Source organism: Typopeltis vanoorti, chromosome 18 (genome assembly GCF_054136105.1).
Source record: "Typopeltis vanoorti isolate ZY-2024b chromosome 18, IOZ_Tvanoo_1.0, whole genome shotgun sequence".
Classification (NCBI taxonomy): Eukaryota; Metazoa; Arthropoda; class Arachnida; order Uropygi; family Thelyphonidae; genus Typopeltis; species Typopeltis vanoorti.
In genome coordinates, this window is record NC_143566.1 from 60,543,475 (window position 1) to 60,561,971 (window position 18,497).

Consider the following 18,497-nt stretch of genomic DNA (forward strand, 5'->3'; position numbering starts at 1 on the left):
TACACTGTATAAAATATATATATATATATATATATATATATATATATATATATATATACAGGGTGTTCGGGATAAATTTGACAGTTTCGTAAGGAAAAAGAAAATCTTCTTTGTATCTATTAAATTTAATGAATTGACAAAAAAACATTACAGGCAGAGATAATTGCAATACTATCAACAAGATTTACTCAAAATAACCACCATTAGCATCGATCACAGCTTCAATTCTGCTTCGGAACCTCGAACAAGCTGATGCTACAGTCTCCCTGGGAAGGGCCGCAAAAACTGTTTTAATTTTATCCATTAACTGGGCTTTTGTATTACTGGAAGTGCGATTGGTGTCTTTTTCAACTGTGCCCCATACAAAATAATCCATGGGGTTAAGGTCTGGGGAGTTTGGAGGCCAAACATTTGGACTGGTGAAGTCGTAGAAATTTTCAGACAACCATTTTTGAATTTTCCCAGAGGTGTGGCAAGGGGCCGAATCCTGCTGCCATACATACGGCCTACCATTGGCTACCCTTGTTATCCAGGGCTTGACTACAGTTAGCAACTCCACGAACAAAGCCCGAATTCCAATGCCAGGGTTCTTCAACACCTGTTCCTGCAGATTTGCGAGGAATTCTGCTGTACGAACGCAATCAGATCGTCTGCTAGGGATCTTTCTTCTTGCTACATCCTCGTAGTCACCATTGCAAGTCTCTAGTTCATGCCTGATTGTTTGTTAATACATGTAACTTACGGAAAAATATAATTAATTATAAATATGTCAAATTTATCCCGAACACCCTGTATATATATGAAACGTACTATTAACTCGGGGTTGGGATATGTTCATTTTTTTAAATTAACTGACTTAAACCCGAGAATTATAACACAATGACATTTATTTGAAAAAAACGCAACATGTTTCGTCAAAAATGACTTCTTCAGGTGATAAGAACATAGAAAGATAATAAAAGACACTTAAATTAACATTGACACACTCTAAAGCTATACAATTATAAAGCCATAATATTATGGCTTCATAATTTATGTTGTTATTATTATAACTTATAATATAATAACTTATAAGTTATATTATAACTTATATTATAAGTTATATTACAAGCTCATAATAACTTATAATATAAGTTATTATGAGCTTGAACTACAGTCTGAGTTAAAGTTCTATTGTTGTACACCTGTGCGTGTGTGGAATCACGCGATCTCCAGTATCTAATAGTAGAGTCGAAAGAGTCTGCCAAATTATAGCTAAGATTATTATTCAAATGAAAAGGGTCTAAGGTGATTTCCCTTGACTCGACAATGCGGTGCTCTATTTCATCATGGCTGATGTGTAGGTTTGAAGTCAATGTCCAATCTATTTCATGTTGGTGGCCTTCGTTGTTCGTGTTTATTGAAAGCAGGACATGGCCCGACAGAGCAGTTGTTCTGGTTCTCTTATAAGCAATGTCTCTCTGATGCTCTTCGAGATGTAGTAAGATAGATTTTTCTGTCTGCCCATAGTAAGGCTTTCCGCATTCACAAGTGACCTTGTATACACCTATGAATTGTAGAAGGTTGTGAGGTTGTTTATAGTTGTTGAAGCCTTGATATTATTTTTGGCAGAGTCGAGAAGCACGTTTTTATGTTAAACTTCTTTAGAATTCTGCTCAGCTTTTTGGATAGTGTGCTGATATATGGCAAGACGATATGACCTTTGAAGTCGTCCTGTGTCTCTACATTGTTACGTTGGGAGCATGGTACTGAGAATCTTAACAAGTTCCTCGACCACTTAAACAACCGCCATCAAGATATAAAATTGACTATGGAGATTGAAGAAAATAGTTCCATCTGCTTCCTAGATGTTAAACTCACCAAGACGCCTGAATCAATTAAAGTCTCTATTTTTAGAAAGCCAACACACACAGACAGATATTTGCATGCATCCTCCCATCACCATCCAGCGCAAAAGTTGGGTATTATATCAACTCTAGCGAATCGTGCAAGATCTGTACTGTCAGATGAAGAAGAACTGAAAAAGGAACTACAACATCTTAAATGGACCTTTAAAAACAATGGCTACTCTCTAAAAAGTATTAACAACCAATTATCCCGCCACCAACGTAACAACGTAGAGACACAGGACGACTCCAAAGGTCATATCGTCTTGCCATATATCAGCACACTATCCAAAAAGCTGAGCAGAATTCTAACGAAGTTTAACATAAAAACGTGCTTCTCGACTCTGCCAAAAATAATTTCACGCTTCAACAACTATAAACAACCTCACAACCTTCTACAATTCCCAGGTGTATACAAGGTCACTTGTGAATGCGGAAAGCCTTACTATGGGCAGACAGAAAAATCTATCTTACTACGTCTCGAAGAGCATCAGAGAGACATTGCTTATAAGAGAACCAGAGCAACTGCTCTGTCAGGCCATGTCCTGCTTTCAATAAACACGAACAACGAAGGCCACCAACATGAAATAGATTGGACATTGACTTCAAACCTACACATCAGCCATGATGAAATAGAGCGCCGCATTGTCGAGTCAAGGGAAATCACCTTAGACCCTTTTCATTTGAATAATAATCTTAGCTATAATTTGGCAGACTCTTTCAACTCTACTATTAGATACTGGAGATCGCGTGATTCCACACACGCACAGGTGTACAACAATAGAACTTTAACTCGGACTGTAGTTCAAGCTCATAATAACTGTAATTTACAGTCGAATATTATGGCTTTATAATTGTATAGCTTTAGAGTGTGTCAATGTTAATTTAAGTGTCTTTTATTATCTTTCTATGTTCTTATCGCCTGAAGAAGTCATTTTTGATGAAACATGTTGCGTTTTTTTCAAATAAATGTCATTGTGTTATAATTCTTGGGTTTAAGTCAGTTAATTTAAAAAAATGAATATATATATATATATATATATATATATATATGGATGGATATATATATATATATGGATGGATGGATGGATGGAAGATTCAGGAGGTGATTATGGATAAGGATATTGCAGAGATGAGCAAACATTTCTTGAAGTGCTCTTGAAAACCTTGGCAATTTTTATAGTATTGATTAGCATGTACTAATGCGTTTCCCAAACTTTTCCTATGACGGAACACTTCACAAATCCTGAAATTTTCACGGAACACCTTGGTTATTTTGTAATTTAATGATTGTTAATTTTACTGTTTTTATTATTAATTAATAAATGATCATTAATTATTAATAATTAATTAAACATAAAACATCATTAAATTAATTTGTGCTGATTTTCATTGACATATCCCATTCTATCACAAAAAATTTATAATATAAGTACTTACAAGTGAATGCAGCCTTTTCTCCTGTGTGCTGGTAGTTTCCCTCTCCTATTATACATCCTGGAGATCGCTTTGTAGGCTAGTGGTGGATGACTCGCTATCTGTTGCGTCACAAACACTTTCAATAAGAGATTTCTTAATACCAAAATGAAACAAAGTCCCTTGTCTCTTATTCATATTAAAATTTTAATCTGCAGGCCTATTAATTTTAAAAAATCGCAGCTATAGTTTCGGAATTTTCACCCTACAATATGAACTTGTGAAGAAAGTATTCAGTATTACTAGATTTGAGAACTGGATACAGACTACCTTGATCTTAAATTTTAGTGGAAAAATTTTCTTTATACTTCATTGCTGATTGGTTACTAGCATTTGCAACACAGATGTTATTCTTTCAATTTTGAGAACAGAGGATTGCTTGCAAGCTGATTGTAATTGGCTTGCAGACAATTTTTATGATTGGTCATAAACAGCGGTATTCCCTTTCTTAAATGTTGAAAGGTTTCGATGTGTGAAAATTAACAATAATTCATGAATACTTCCATGTTTAAAAATATACGGCTTGGTCACTAACATTTGCTATACAGATGTTATTAGGCATTCTGGGTCTGAGCTTTTCGACATATTCACAAATATTATTCTCCTCAGAATATTTCCACTATAAAATATTTATTCATGAAAAATGCTTCTTCTCTCTTCCATTATCTATGTCGATGAGGCCAAATGAACTCTTTCCATTTCTTTCTGCCCTGGGAGAGTCCAAACAATTCTGTCCGGTTTGGTTTCGCTTGTTGTGATTTGTTTTTCAGGTCCTTTTTTATTTTGTCTATCCATCTAATTCTGGGCCGTCCTTTGGATCTTTTACTTTCCATTGTTGTATTCAGGGCTTTAGATGGTAGTCTTTCTGTTCCCATTCTGGTCACATGGCCAAACCATTGCAGTCTTCTTTCTTGGATTTTGTCTATTATTGTTATTTCTTGTTTTAGTCGTTTCCTTATGTCTTTGTTTCTTAGTCGATCCAGCAGAAATACCCCAGGTAATCTTCTTAGCCAACCCATTTCAGTAACTAATAATTCTTTTCTCTTCAGCCTTTTTGAGATTCCAGCATTCACTTCCATAGAGTATTGGGAGGACCATCGTTTCATAGATTCTTACTTTTGTTACTTGTTTGATGTCTCTTGACTTCCATATTTTATTAAGTCGTCCAAAAGTTTGGGATGCTTGACTGATTCGTCTGTTTATATTTTTTATAATTTCACCATTGTACTCAATAACTCCTCCAAGGTAGGTGAAGTTTTCTACCTGCTCTAGATTCTTACTATCAATTTCAATTTTCAGATTGGTGCTTCTTTTTCCTATTTGCATAATTTTTGTTTTGTTTATATTTATGTTTAATCCAGATTTTATGCACTCCTTTATTTTATCAGAAATTTGCTGTAGATTTTCTTCTATGTTTACAAGTAATGCAATGTCATCTGCAAATTTTAAATTTGTCACATTTTTCCCATATATTTTGATTCTGGAGTCTTCATTGTTTAAGGCCTTATTGGTTGCTTCTTCCAGTGTAAGATTGAACAGGTCTGGTGACAGATTGCATTCCTGTCTTAATCTGTTCTCTGTGTGAAACCAGTTGGTTAAGGTGTCCTCTATTCGTACTGCACTTTCAGATTTCTCATGCAGATTCTTTATTATTCTTATGGTTTTGTTGGGAATTCCAAATTCTTCCATAGTTTTCCATAGTTCTCTTCTATGGATTGATTCAAATGCTTGATGAAAGTCTATGAAATTTATGTAGCAATTTTGGATGTAATAGAAAAGACACTAGTGTCTTTTCTATTAGCTGTCTTAAGGTGAATACTTGATCAATTGTGCTTTGCCCTGGTCTGAAACTGGCTTGTTCTTCTCCTAGTGCCAGTTCTATATATGGCTTAATTTGTTTTTGTAGTACTTTCATAAAAACCTTACTTGGAATACCGAGGAGGCTAATGCCTCTGTAATTATTGCATTCTGTTTTATCTCCTTTTTTGTATATAGGAGTTATGACTAATTTGGTCCAATCAGTAAGCACTGCTTCGTTTTTGCAGATCTTTCCAAATAATGTTTTTAATGGTTCCAAAAGTTGTTCCTTTCCTGCTTTTAAGAATTCTGCATGTATTTGATCAATGCCAGGTGCTTTCCTAGTTTTGAGTTTTTCTCTGCTGTGTGCTATTATTTCTTTGGTAAAGATATTTGTTTCCTCTTCCATTCCAGTGGCTGGAATCGTAATATCCTAGTAGCTGTTTTTATTATATAAATCTTTGAAGTATTCTTCCCATCTGGCCATTCTTTTTGGTTTACTTTCAATTAGTTGTCCCTCTTTGTTTTTGATCATTATAATTTTTGTTGTCCATGTCTTACTAATTTATTCTGATATTTATTAGTGTAAATATTCTCCTCAGAATATTTACACTAATAAATATTTATTCATGAAAAATGCTTAGAAAACTAAAATGACAAATTCCAGGAGAACTTCTCGCGGAACACTTATTCACCTTCCGCAGAACACTAAACCCTGTACTAATGCAAGAAGTTGCAAGTGCATTATCATTAAGCAGAGTCAAAAAGAATGGATACTATTGTGGAGCTAGCATGGGCTGTCTGCAATGAGTTCTGAGACTCTGAGATAACCAGTTAAATAATAATAATGGTAGATAATTCCACATAATGAACAACTTTATAACTTGTATAAACATCATTAAAGTAATTACCCACTCTAAACTATCAAAAAAAAAGAAAGTCCTGGCCAAAGCCTTATATCATCAATGCTATTCTAAAGTAATTACTAAATCTTCTATTATAATCAACTGTCCCTTTTGATGCTGTGAATTTTCTATAGTAAAAATTGATTCTATTTCTAATAAATTTTAAAGAGTGTGGATAACATTCCAGTTTCTTGTAACAGTGTATTCTTGTTATGATCAGTTTACTAAAAAAGGAGCGACTTCAAATAGTAATGAAATTTATTTTTATCAATTAGCTAACATCACCTATAGTGGCTCCTCCTGATTATGCTCTTTCAACTATTACTACTGACAGTTATGCAGAAGAGTTCCAGCGAACAATTACTCAGGGTGCACAGGGCAGAGAAATACATAACATACAGCTATTTAAACCTGAAGGCACTAGCTTGGGATTTAGTGTTGTTGGTTTGAGAAGTGAGCAAAGAGGTGAACTAGGCATTTTTGTTCAGGAAATTCAGGCAACTGGTATAGCTGGAAGGTAGGATATTTTTATTTTAGATATATTTTAGGAGTTTTCAAGTAACTTCTGTTTTATTGTAAAGGATATCTTGTAGAATGCATATTTAAAATTAAACAATAGTAATGCATCATGATTAAGATTATTCCATGTCAGGAATACAAAAGTCTTGTGTAACTTTTGTATTCCTGACATGGAAAAGGTCGGGGGGGCAGTTGTGTATATATGGCACATCACAAAGGATTAACAAAATCATGGTATTTACTTTTTATTAGTTGACATTTATTTTGATACTCCATTATTATTGTGTAATTAAGAAGACTAAACTTTTAATTATAGTCATATGGTATAAGCTGCATATGAGTTTACATTACATTTATCATGCCTTTGTAGATGCTACTCAAATTAAAGGTGCTGAACATTAGTTGAAAGAATGGTGTGGGTCCACTGGTTAATTAGAAAAACCTGGGCTCATATCTTATTGATATAAGATGTGAGAATGCCTTTTCATTGGGAGCCAGGTTAGTTAGCCCAAATTTAGCCATATGGTTTTCTTCCTGTTAAATATACAGGTGTATTTAGAGATCCCATTTTTTGAAAACAAAAAACCGGGACACAAATTTTGTAGAATTAAGGGTTAAGAGAAATAATTTTATTCGTTAACATTATGTATTTTAATATAAAAAAATTAAATATTTATTTGAATTTGATTTGTTAATGTAGATAACATAAATGTTTATACATACGTCAAATAAATAGAATTCTAATAATAACACTTAAACACAGATGACAATACTTAAAGTCATAACACTTAAATTGCACTTTCTTTTGGGCAATTTGTAACAAACGGTATAACTTTATTAATTTAAAAACTATAATATTCACAATTAATAAGAATACGAAATGAACAGTTCAAAACTAGGTTATATCACATACCCTGCAGCGTAATAAAAACAATTTAGCGCCTGATGCGTGAAGCTTAGTTCGCATACCGTACGATATCCGACGGTCCAAAATGTTTCTCATTGGTTGAAAGAAAATAAACTATCATGGTGCATTAATATTCAAAAACATGTTGATCAATGAGAAACATTTCGGACTGTCGGATATCGTATGCTATGCGAACTAAGGTTGAGACAAAAGATTGCTAAAAATTTATGGCCGACCAGACGAACGGAATAGATGCCATGATTGCGATTAGTTAAACATACAGTTGAGAGACCTGTCTACCTCATTTTGACATTCTTTTCTCCGGCTGAATGAAATGTATGGAACTAAATTGTTTTCCCAAAATTCTAACATTCTGGTAATTCACCAAACTACAAAATAAATGTCTGCTTTTTGTTTTGTAAACATACATTTTTAAAAGCACCCAAAAATATTAAGACTTGTACTTATTCTTATTAGAAATGTTAATATTTTTATATTCTAAAAAATCTGGGACATTTAGAGTCCTGAACTAAACATATCGGGCCACCGGGACAGAAGTAATAAAACCAGGACTCTCCTGGGCAAACAGGGACATATGGGATCCCTAGGTGTATTACAGGTGAGCTATGTGCAGTTGACAGGTATGATACCAGTCTCATAATTTTAGTTGCTTTGCTAATTTTGAATATTTTTCAAACTTCATTTAAAATTAGGGTTTTTCTTTCTTGAAATAGTGTTAACATAGAGCATACAATGTTAACACTATATGTTAACTCATAGCATCAAAAGGAATTTTTAATAAAAATTGCAATCCTTGCAGATATTGTTTGTTGAATAGCATTTAGTCTGATTGGTCTCCTTGATATTATTATTAAGAGAACTCCAGGGAGGCCACATACTACACACACTGGCTATCATACTTATTCTTGAATTCATTCATACTTCTTGCACTCACAACATCCAATGGCAATCCATTCCAATCACACACCACCCTCTGAGGGAAAAATCTAACCCTCACACCCTTCTTGTCAGCCTTCATTCTCAGCTTCCAAGGATGTCCCTCTCGTCTTTTCTCCACCTTCCATAAATTGAAAAATTCCATCAATTGAAATCCTGTATGACCCTTTCAGAAGTTTGTAAGTCTCCATCATATCACCCCTCTTTCTCCTTTGCTAGTGTCTTCATAATCAGTATTTCACAATCCTGATATTTTTAACACTCTCCTTTGTGATTTTGATATATTGGAGAGAGAGTATATCAAAATCACAATGGAAACCAGGAGACAAGACCTGCGCACAATAGTCCAAGTGAGGTCGTATCAAGGCCTTGTAAAGAGGCAAAATAGAATCCTTATCTTTACATGTGAACGTTCGTTTCAGCATTGCAATTATCTTTCAAGTTGTATTTGCAATCTTTGCCACATGGCCTCTAAACTTCAACTTCCTATTGCTGAATTCTACTAACACTCCAAAATCCCTAGCCTCATCAGTTACTCTAGCCTAATCCCACCAATATAATACTACATTGGATATCTAATCATGCTGAAGTGGATGACTTTACATTTACTGACATTAAACTGATATCCATTTTCCCATACCCACAATTCCAGCCTATTCAAATCATTCTGCAAAGACTACATATCAGCAGCATTCCTGATTACCCTATCTATCTTTTGCATCATCAGCAAATAACTGTATGTCGCTTGTCAAATCCTTCCCAATATCATTAATGTACAGATTGAATAACAGTGGACCAAGCATTGATCCTTGTGGTACATCACTTGTTATCTTAAACCTTGCAGACTCAAATCCCCCGTATACCACTTTTTGATATGTCAGTCAGCCATCCTCTTATCCATGCTAATATTGTATAATCCAAACCCATTTTCTCCAATTTATGCAGCAGTCTGCCATTCTGTATTCTGTCAAAAGCCATAGCAGAATCCAAAAGTATCATGGTGTATCCATTCCCCTTGTCTAGTTCAATGGTAACATTGTTACCATTGAACAATTTGAGCAAGTTGCTAAAACACGACCTTTCCTTAGTAAACCCATGTTGTTTTCATTGCAAAGTAGAGATTCACTATCAACCCATTTCTGAATGCAGGCCCTAACCAATTTTTCCAAAATCTTCACCACCACTCCTGAGATACTAATTAGTCGATAGTTGGATACATCGGTGTTTGCACCACCATTGTGCAATAGAATTACGATACATTCCTGTGGAATCTTCCCTGTTCTGAGACTCATATTAAACATCCTGGTCAAAGGAAAGGTCAGTTCAGTTGAACACTCTTTAAGCGCATGTACTGATATTCCATCAGTCCCTATTGCTGAATTCTTATTCAGTTTGTGCAACAGCTCTAATACCTCAGCCTGACACGCTTTCATTCTAGTGAAGAGATAACAGTGAGCTCAATGTTGCGTTCACCAGGTTGATAGCTTTTAATGAAATGGGCACTCATTAACTGAACAACCTCTTCTGCATCTCTAACCCTCATGCCATATTGATTTAGAAGAGTTATTCTTTCATATTCATTCTTTCTTTTACTTGCAGCATATCAATTGAATTCTTGTGGGTTGTCTTTAGCACGCAGAGCTAGTTTCTTTTCATAATCAGACTTTGCTTTCTGTACAACAATTGTGACTATTCTAGCCTGATGCTTATAACTTTCATAATGTACGTCATCCTTGTTAAATCATCCGGTAGTTAACTTATTTTCGTTAATCTCCTCCATGTCCACAATAACCTCATTGGCAGAGCTAACCTTCTTGTTCTTGCCTGCGATGCTTTTTTTAGCATTACCTTTTTTGGCACCATTTTAAAAGTATACTAAATATTAAAATATCTTAATAAAAATATATGATAAAATACTAAATACACTATAAAATACTAAAATCTACACCAGTATACCACAAAACACTAATTTTCTAAGGGAAAACAATAAAAACAGACAAAAATCACCAACTTTACAGGTGGACTAAATTTGCTGACCAACCATTATGTATCCTCAAACCAGAATCCCTATATCTCCCTCAGGATACTTTTTTTTGTTGATTGTAAACAATTCAAAAGAAAGTGCTGAGTGATGCTGGTCACCCAAAGGTTGATCATTTTAAGTTCAACATTTTTGCTTTATGAAAAGATCTTAGTCTGATTTCAACCAGAATGTATTTGAGCTAAGTACTCTCTCTCTTTATAGTACATAGTCCCAAACTAGTCAAAATTTTAAATAATTCAGCATTAAACTAATTACTAATTCACTTAATAGATTTTTCTATGCTGTATTGTAGGATCATCTAGAATGAATTTTTTATTCATTGCTTTTACTGGGGTAACTTTAGATTTTTATTTAATAACAATCCTGTATGTGAAGTTGTATATCATACATTAGTATCATAGATATATATTACATTAGTATCATAGATAGGCAGAAAGAGGACTATAGAGGGATGGAAAAAAAAATTTACCATGTAAATTCGGAGTAATTTTGAAGAATTGTTAAATAGCCTGCTGAATGTATATTAACAGATCTAGAAGAGAGAGTGGGAGAATTGTCAATGTCAATTTTGATGATCCACAGAAATGCAAACAGCAGAAACTCTGCATCTGTTTGAGTGTAGTGAATTGATGAGATGCTTTATTCTGTGTTGAAGTTTTGCTAAAAATCAATGACTTACAGATTTTCAAGGAATGGCAAACATGAACTGCATTCACTATTTGAATGGATTTGTGATTTCTACAGTGTTAATACTTTAGAGATAATATCTAGCACAAAAGGGAAAGTATTGTTTGTAATATGTTTGTCACGTAAGATGGGAATTTTTTTCAGTATGAGAATGTGGAAGAAATTAAAAGTAGTAAGGATTAAGTATTATGGTATCTGAATTACTTTGTGATAGCAAATACCTTGGTATCTTATAATGGATTAGTGAAACTGTGAAAAAGAAAGCTAGTTTGAATTTTAAACCTTAAAAGTTCAGTTGTATAAAATAAGTCAGAAGAGGAAAAATCTACCTTGATGATAGATTGAAGTAAAATCGAAGACATTGTGGCAAAAATACATAATGGAACAAAATAATAATGTCACTCTTACAAACTACAAGAATAAAGTTAGTCTTCATGCTGCCAAGCAGAAATTATGGGAAGAGTTTAGCTAATTTGGGAGTAGCAGTAAGGATAAAAACTTCAAGTTTTGAATATGATAAGAGAAGGAAATGTCTCTTAAAATTTATCAATGGGAAAGATGGAAAAATCAGATTTGGAAAGAAGTATTATGATCAGATAGAAAATAGAAATATTTTTTAGAATCAGGGAAAAAGGATATCTCATAACATAGGGCTAGTGTCATGGAAATGAAGTACTCAAAGAGAGGAATGAATTTGGCTGTTTTATTGATGAATTGAGAAACAGGACACGTGACAGGACTGGAAATGTTAAAATAACTTGGTGAATATTGTGCTATATAGTTGCCAAGCAAGCCTTAGTAGCAGGATGCTTAGAAAGAAAACATCTTCCCCCCCCCCCACACCCAATGGCAGTTTATTCCAAAACCATAGAGGTAATTTACTTATCAGCCTATGCCCTTGTATTAGAAGCTAGACCAGACACCACAATTGAAAAACAATTAGAAACAAAAATCACTCAACCAAATATACATCAAAGTTAAGGCAAATAAGAAAATAACAATGTGGAAAGGAAGCTCACTTTTTTTAGAAAACATTATATGAAAAATATTTCAGATTAGTTATTAATCAAAAAGGGAACATCTTAAACTCTGTGATGCATAAGCAAGGAACATTTTACAATATGCTAAATAGGAATCTTTTAAGTAAAAAATAAACTTAGTAGGAAAACAGTTATATGTTACTAACCCATAGCTGCGTGTGCTGTTTTTAATAAAACAGTGCAGCCAACTTCATGCTACTGAAATGAAATTTCTCAGAAGGTAGAAAGCAAACCCAAAAGAGATGAGATGATAAATTCCTAAACTTCTTGTCTGGTTTAAATGCTTGAAAAACTTATCCAGTCAGGAAACATAACTTAGATGGTGTGGACTTGTGCACAGGATAGAAAATTGGAGATATCCAAAGTTAATCTTTCAAGTAGATAGCAAAGGAAAAGATCCATAGAATGATTGAAAGTTTATTTTTCACTTGGTTAGACTATAATAAATTTAGTTTAATCCTTTATCCAAGTGTAAGCAAACAAAGTTTGCGCCTGAAAATATCTTCAGGACTGAGGTAAGGTAGTACAACACCGGGCAACTCGTAGCAAAGGTGGAAGCTCTCAACTCCTTGTCTCAGTAGCTCCCATAATGCACAGCACATCTTGCAGACATGTATACTGCTATGCATTAAGGGAAGGGCCACTACCCATACCGGTTTCGACCTTTATTGAGGTCTCGTCAGTGGGAGCCAGGCCCAGAGTGGAGATACTAAGGCAGAAGCAATAGGAGAGGTCATCCTTACCTATAGGAGCAGCCAAAAGGTGTGCCATCTTATTATTAAATTACTCTGGATTTAGAGAAAGATGTTTGAAAGTTTAACCAAGTGAAAAATAAAACTTTCAAACATCTTTCTCTAAATCCAGAGTAATTTAATAATAAGATGGCACACCTTTTGGCTGCTCCTGTAGGTAAGGATGACCTCTCCTATTGCTTCTGCCTTAGTATCTCCACTCTGGGCCTGTCTCCCACTGATGAGACCTCAATAAAGGTCGAAACTAGTCTGGGTAGTGGCCCTTCCCTTAATGCATAACATTATACATATCTGCAAGGAGATGTGTTTTGCATTATGGTAGATACTGAGATGGGAGTGATGTTAGCTCAGTCCACCTTTACTACGAGTTTCCCGGTGTTGTACCACCTTACCCCAGTCCTGAAGATATTTTCAGGTGCAAACTTTGTTTGCTCACACTTAGATAAAGGATTAAACTAAATTTATTATATCCATAGAATGACATTTGCAGAATAAGAGAAAAGCATTCAACAGAAAGATGAAATGATGCTGAGGTACTAGCAAGAGATGGAACTGGTGTGAACTTCTACACTGCTAGGCAGAAAAGTATAAACTAATAAATAAAATATCTGAAGATGACTTAAAAATTGGACCAGAGAAAATTAATATTTATGAAAAATAATCATTTAGAATATTTGGCAATAGGAAAGTGAAGGACACCAAATTTGATATCAAAGAAATATTTAGCCAAAGAAGATTGGATACTCTGACATGGGTTATCAAACTGAATATATGCAGAAAATATCACCAGCTCTGATGATCCTGCTATATTTGAAAACGCTGCAAGTGTTGGAAATTACTAAGGATATAACATACCTGAATGCTAAAATTCCAGCATGTTATATCATTATACTTTTGACTGACACTTTACTCTTTGTTTATAGTGAAATAATACATTATACAGATTATTGTATTATTATGTACCGTACTACATAATTGAAACACAAGTGCACAGTATTTCTGTGTGTGTATTGTCAGCTAGAAAAGCATGGAACAAAAGTAATGCTTTAAAACTGCTGCATATATTAATTGGACATTTCATTGGAGAAGGCAGAGGAGGTGAGTTCAACAACAAATTCTTCATGTTTCATGAATTGCAACAAAGTGCTCTGATGATTGGTTCACCAGATGCATAATTTGTGGAAGATCTAAGCTCATCTCCAGTTGTTGTCCCGAGTGGTCAACATAAGTCAGAGACCTGAGTAAAGTCTGAGACCTCTATCTGTTTCTTCTGATGAGTGCTGTTTTCAAAATTATATTAGACATCAGAAATCCAATATGTCTTCATTTTGATGGTATAGTTCAGAAAAAATTATTCCACCTGAAAACCCTGCTCTAGAGAGAGAGATGGAACATGGAACTTTTTCAAGACACTTCAGGCCTCCAATAAGTGAGGTGATCTCACACCAGGTGATGAAATTCATCTCCCACCTAAAGGGCAATCACAAAACATCCATGCCCATGGCAGGATTCTAATCAATAAGTCATGGGTGTGAATCCTGCTGTCAACTTTGTGCTATTACTTTTTATTTATAAAGCCTACTTAGTTGCTGCGACTTTGAAATACTGTTATTCTAATTAGCAGTGCAGGCTTTCTCTCTCGTAACCTTTCTTGCTTATACTATTGTGTACTATGTTTATCTACCTTTCGCACTAAGAGTCTTATGCCTATGGATACTAGAAAATTTATTTTATTGAGACTGTGCCACTAATATCTTTTAATTGGCATAAAAGTCAGTAATACGGCTGGTTGATTTTTCTCTCTTTCTCTAACACAAATTCCTTCAGTGCAACTTTACACAAACAGTCGTGGTCTATTTGCACTTAACTATACGCTTCGGCTATCTCACTTGGTTTCCCGCTCACAAGTCTGATAATTTTTTTTAGGAACAGTGCATTGTAAAATAAACAATCAGGTGGCACTCTATTGACACATAATTAAACACATTTATTTACATTTAAAAACAAAGTACATTAAATAAGCAATAGGGAAGTTACTATTCTCTACCTATCCTTTATACCTTTTGTACAAAGAAACAAACTTTCCCTTTTTAATATTAAATGACTATATGGTATAATTACTCTGTTACTTCTCTGCTTAAAGAAAAAACCAAATTATCGAGACTGATTTACTCATAAAGAGATTAGCTAGTTATGGCAAGTTATCTTACAATTAATATTCCAGTTAACAACAAATACGTAGGCTGTTCAATAAGTAATAAGACTATTTATACAGAAAACAGATTTCCTTTAATCGTCATCATTTACATGGTCTTTTTTGAAGTAATGTGAGATGCGATGCATTTATCCCAACGTTGCATCCACTTCTTAAACACATGTGAGAGTCCGTTTTTTGAGAGTTCTTTCAAAACCGCCTCCGCAGCTTTTACACATGCTTTGTCGCTTTCGAAATGGCGGCCTCTTAGTGGTTTCTTGAGCTGAGGAAACAGCCAGAAATCGCACAGTGCAAGATCAGGACTGTATGGAGGGTGTGGTAGGATATCTGTGTTGTTCTTCTGCAAAACATCCACTACACAACCAGCAATATGTAGCCTTGCATTATCGGGGTGCAATAAGAAGCCATTCTTCAGCAATGGACGCTTCCTTTTGACATGCTTGATGATAATCGCTGCTGTGTTGAACATTGTCTCTGTGATGGACGTTGACGGTCTTCCCTCACGTTCAAGATCTTCCACATTTTGCATTCCTTCCTTAGAAGTTTTATGCCAGTGAAAAACACTTGCCCTCGACATTGCTTCATCGTGGAAAGCTTCACGTATCATGTTAAAAGTGTCCAATGCCGATTTTTGCAAACGCACACAAAATTTAATCGCATAACGCTGTTCCAAGGATGCTTCCATTTCGAAGACTGGTCACACCTCGTAGGTGCACCGATGAGCACTTACGTTTAGTCACTTGACACTCTGGCACATCAGCCCATATACGCCATCTATGAACCTCTTTTGTTAATACATACAGCAACATTTCTTTATTCCACAGAAATTAATATTGTGATGAGTGGTTTCACCACAGTAAAATTAGTCGTGTTACTTATTGAACAGCCCACGTAGATATTTCTTATTACTATTTCTCATCAGTCCATCTATGACATATCTCCTAGATTACAAAAAGAATGTACATTAAAGGTTGGACACACTTGCGGAGGCTCTTTGTCACGACACCTTCCAAAGGTCCTGCATCAGAGTCACTATGGTTCTTCTTTCATCTCAGGCCTTGCTTCAGGGGGCGTTTCGTCGGATTATTGGTGGTCTTTGACTAAAATCTTCTTAGTACTCAAAAGCTCAGGCAAGAAGTTTCAGCATACAGGCTTGAAGATTGTTCTGCGGCTTTTGGCTTTGGTTGACTTCCCAATTTTTTCCTCTGCTGTGGGTTCGCCGTAAAGTGTGTTTCTCTGGGTCAGCATGCTTCTGGTTCTCCGCTGACTGCCTCTGGTTCTCTTCGGTAACAGCGCTTTGCCTCTCCTGCTTCGGTAACTGGACCTTGCGTCCCCTCTGTCAGCAACTGGACCTTACGTCCTCTCAACTACCCCTCGTTCTCTGCCGGAAAACTGCCCCTCTATGTTCGGCTCAGGCCTCTTTTATTTTTGCCTTCTTGGGACCCTGCACCAAGGGTTGTAAATCCCGAAGAAATCGGCAGTTCTCCTTGATCCTTTATTTAAGCTTGGCCCTTTCTTTCTTCTCCTCTGTGTGTGCTCTTTTTTGCTTGTCTTGTTGGGCAGCGGAAACTTCTCTGAAACTAGCGGACCTCTTTGACACTAGCTTTGAAGGTGTTCATGTGCAGAGCTTACAACTTTCTCACACACTTAATCGTAAACAACTTTCTTGTGCTCTTATACATATCTATTATATATACAAAGTTCTGATGGCAAAGCATTGCCTTTGTTTTTGATATCTAGAAACTTTAGTTAAAACAGTAAATACAATCAATTCCCATAGGGTTATTTACATTAATAAAATACATAGAGACAAACAAGGTTATTTTTGGAACAGTTCTCATGAGACTTGACCTCTGTAAAAATCGATGTAAAGCTCTTTGGTATTTTTAAGCAACATGGAGTTTTACACTGCCATGGGCATGGATGTTTTGTGATTGCCCTTTAGGTGGGAGATGAATTTCATCACCTGATGTGAGATCACCTTACTTATTGGAGGCCTGAAGTGTCTTGAAAAAGTGCCATGTTCCATCTCTCTCTAGAGCAGAATTTCCAGGTGGAATAATTTTTTCTAAACTATACCATCAAAATGAAGAAATATTGGATTTCTGTGATGTCTAATGTAACTTTGAAAACAGCACTCATCAGATGAAACAGAGGTCTCAGACTTTACTCTGGAAACCAAATGTAGTTTGTTTCTGTTTTTTCAGCTGCTATTGAGTAAAATGGTGGTATTAAATCAGCAGATTTCACTTACCTACTGCCAAAGATGCTTTAAGTATACATGTTTGAAGTATCACTCTAAATATGGTGTTGGATCGTAACTTCTTCTAAATCACGTTTTATCATCTTACGATTCTCTCTCTTTAGTATTTAACTAGTTGTAGGCTGATATATCAATCGAACATGAAGAAAATTTATATTATACTGCGCCACTCCATATTCTGAATTGCAAGAGCAATTTAGATAAATCGACCTTCAACTGTATTAGGTTATCACTGATTTTAGGCCATGGTTTTTATTCTTACTATAGGGTTCCCGCTGAGATTTGAATTATTTTAATGAGCGGTGCAATGAAACAATCAGGCAGATACAAGATTCAATTCAAATAAAATTATTTGATGCAGTGTCACATAAATTACATCATAACACAGTATTTCAACAGGGACATTATAATTAAACGAATATAAAGCTCTCATTAAGATTTTAGTATACTATTCAGCTGAGCTTAAACTTTATAATTAAAGATTATATTTAACAGATCTTCTTCTTATTATTACAGAGAACTTCTATCATAACTTTACTCTGATCAAGGTTACATCTCAAAACATTTAAATATCAAATCAGTTCAAGATATTCAGAAAGAATACAACTCGTGAACCATCAGACATTTATTTGCAATTCTCTATGCTCAGTTAATCAAAATTAGTTCTTGTAAGTTCGAGATTCTTAAATTACAACAAATATGCTTCTCAATATTCTCGTTCAGTCCATGAACACTTAATTCAATAAAATAGCACTTGTCACTTGAAGAGGGAAAAGTCTTAGCACATCGCACATTAAATCTTGACTCACTGAATGCAACAACTAGGAACAATTTACTTTTGGTGGAATTAATTTTTATTACTTCTCACTAAGTATAGTATAGGTAATCTTACCAGAATATAGCTTCATCACATCTTAAGGAGATCGAACAACAATTTTTAAAGTCCTTGCTGACTTTTACTTTGTAGTAACACGAACTTAAAAGAATCTTCCATTTCCGCGACTGATTTATCGACTCCGGAGAATATAACCTTTATGCACTTGGTTTAA

General features: G+C 34.9%; 1 protein-coding gene across 2 annotated transcripts in view; it reads left to right on the forward strand.

Annotated features, from left to right (window-relative positions):
* The window catches only part of LOC150096712 (multiple PDZ domain protein-like), a 1,501,001-nt gene that overhangs the window by 66,189 nt on the left and 1,416,315 nt on the right, over positions 1 to 18,497 (forward strand). For both annotated transcript variants that reach the window (XM_090408593.1, XM_090408594.1), the window contains exon 5: positions 6,340 to 6,581. In XM_090408593.1, coding sequence (XP_090264719.1) covers positions 6,340 to 6,581 — 242 coding nt within the window. The remainder of the gene's footprint in view (positions 1 to 6,339; positions 6,582 to 18,497) is intronic.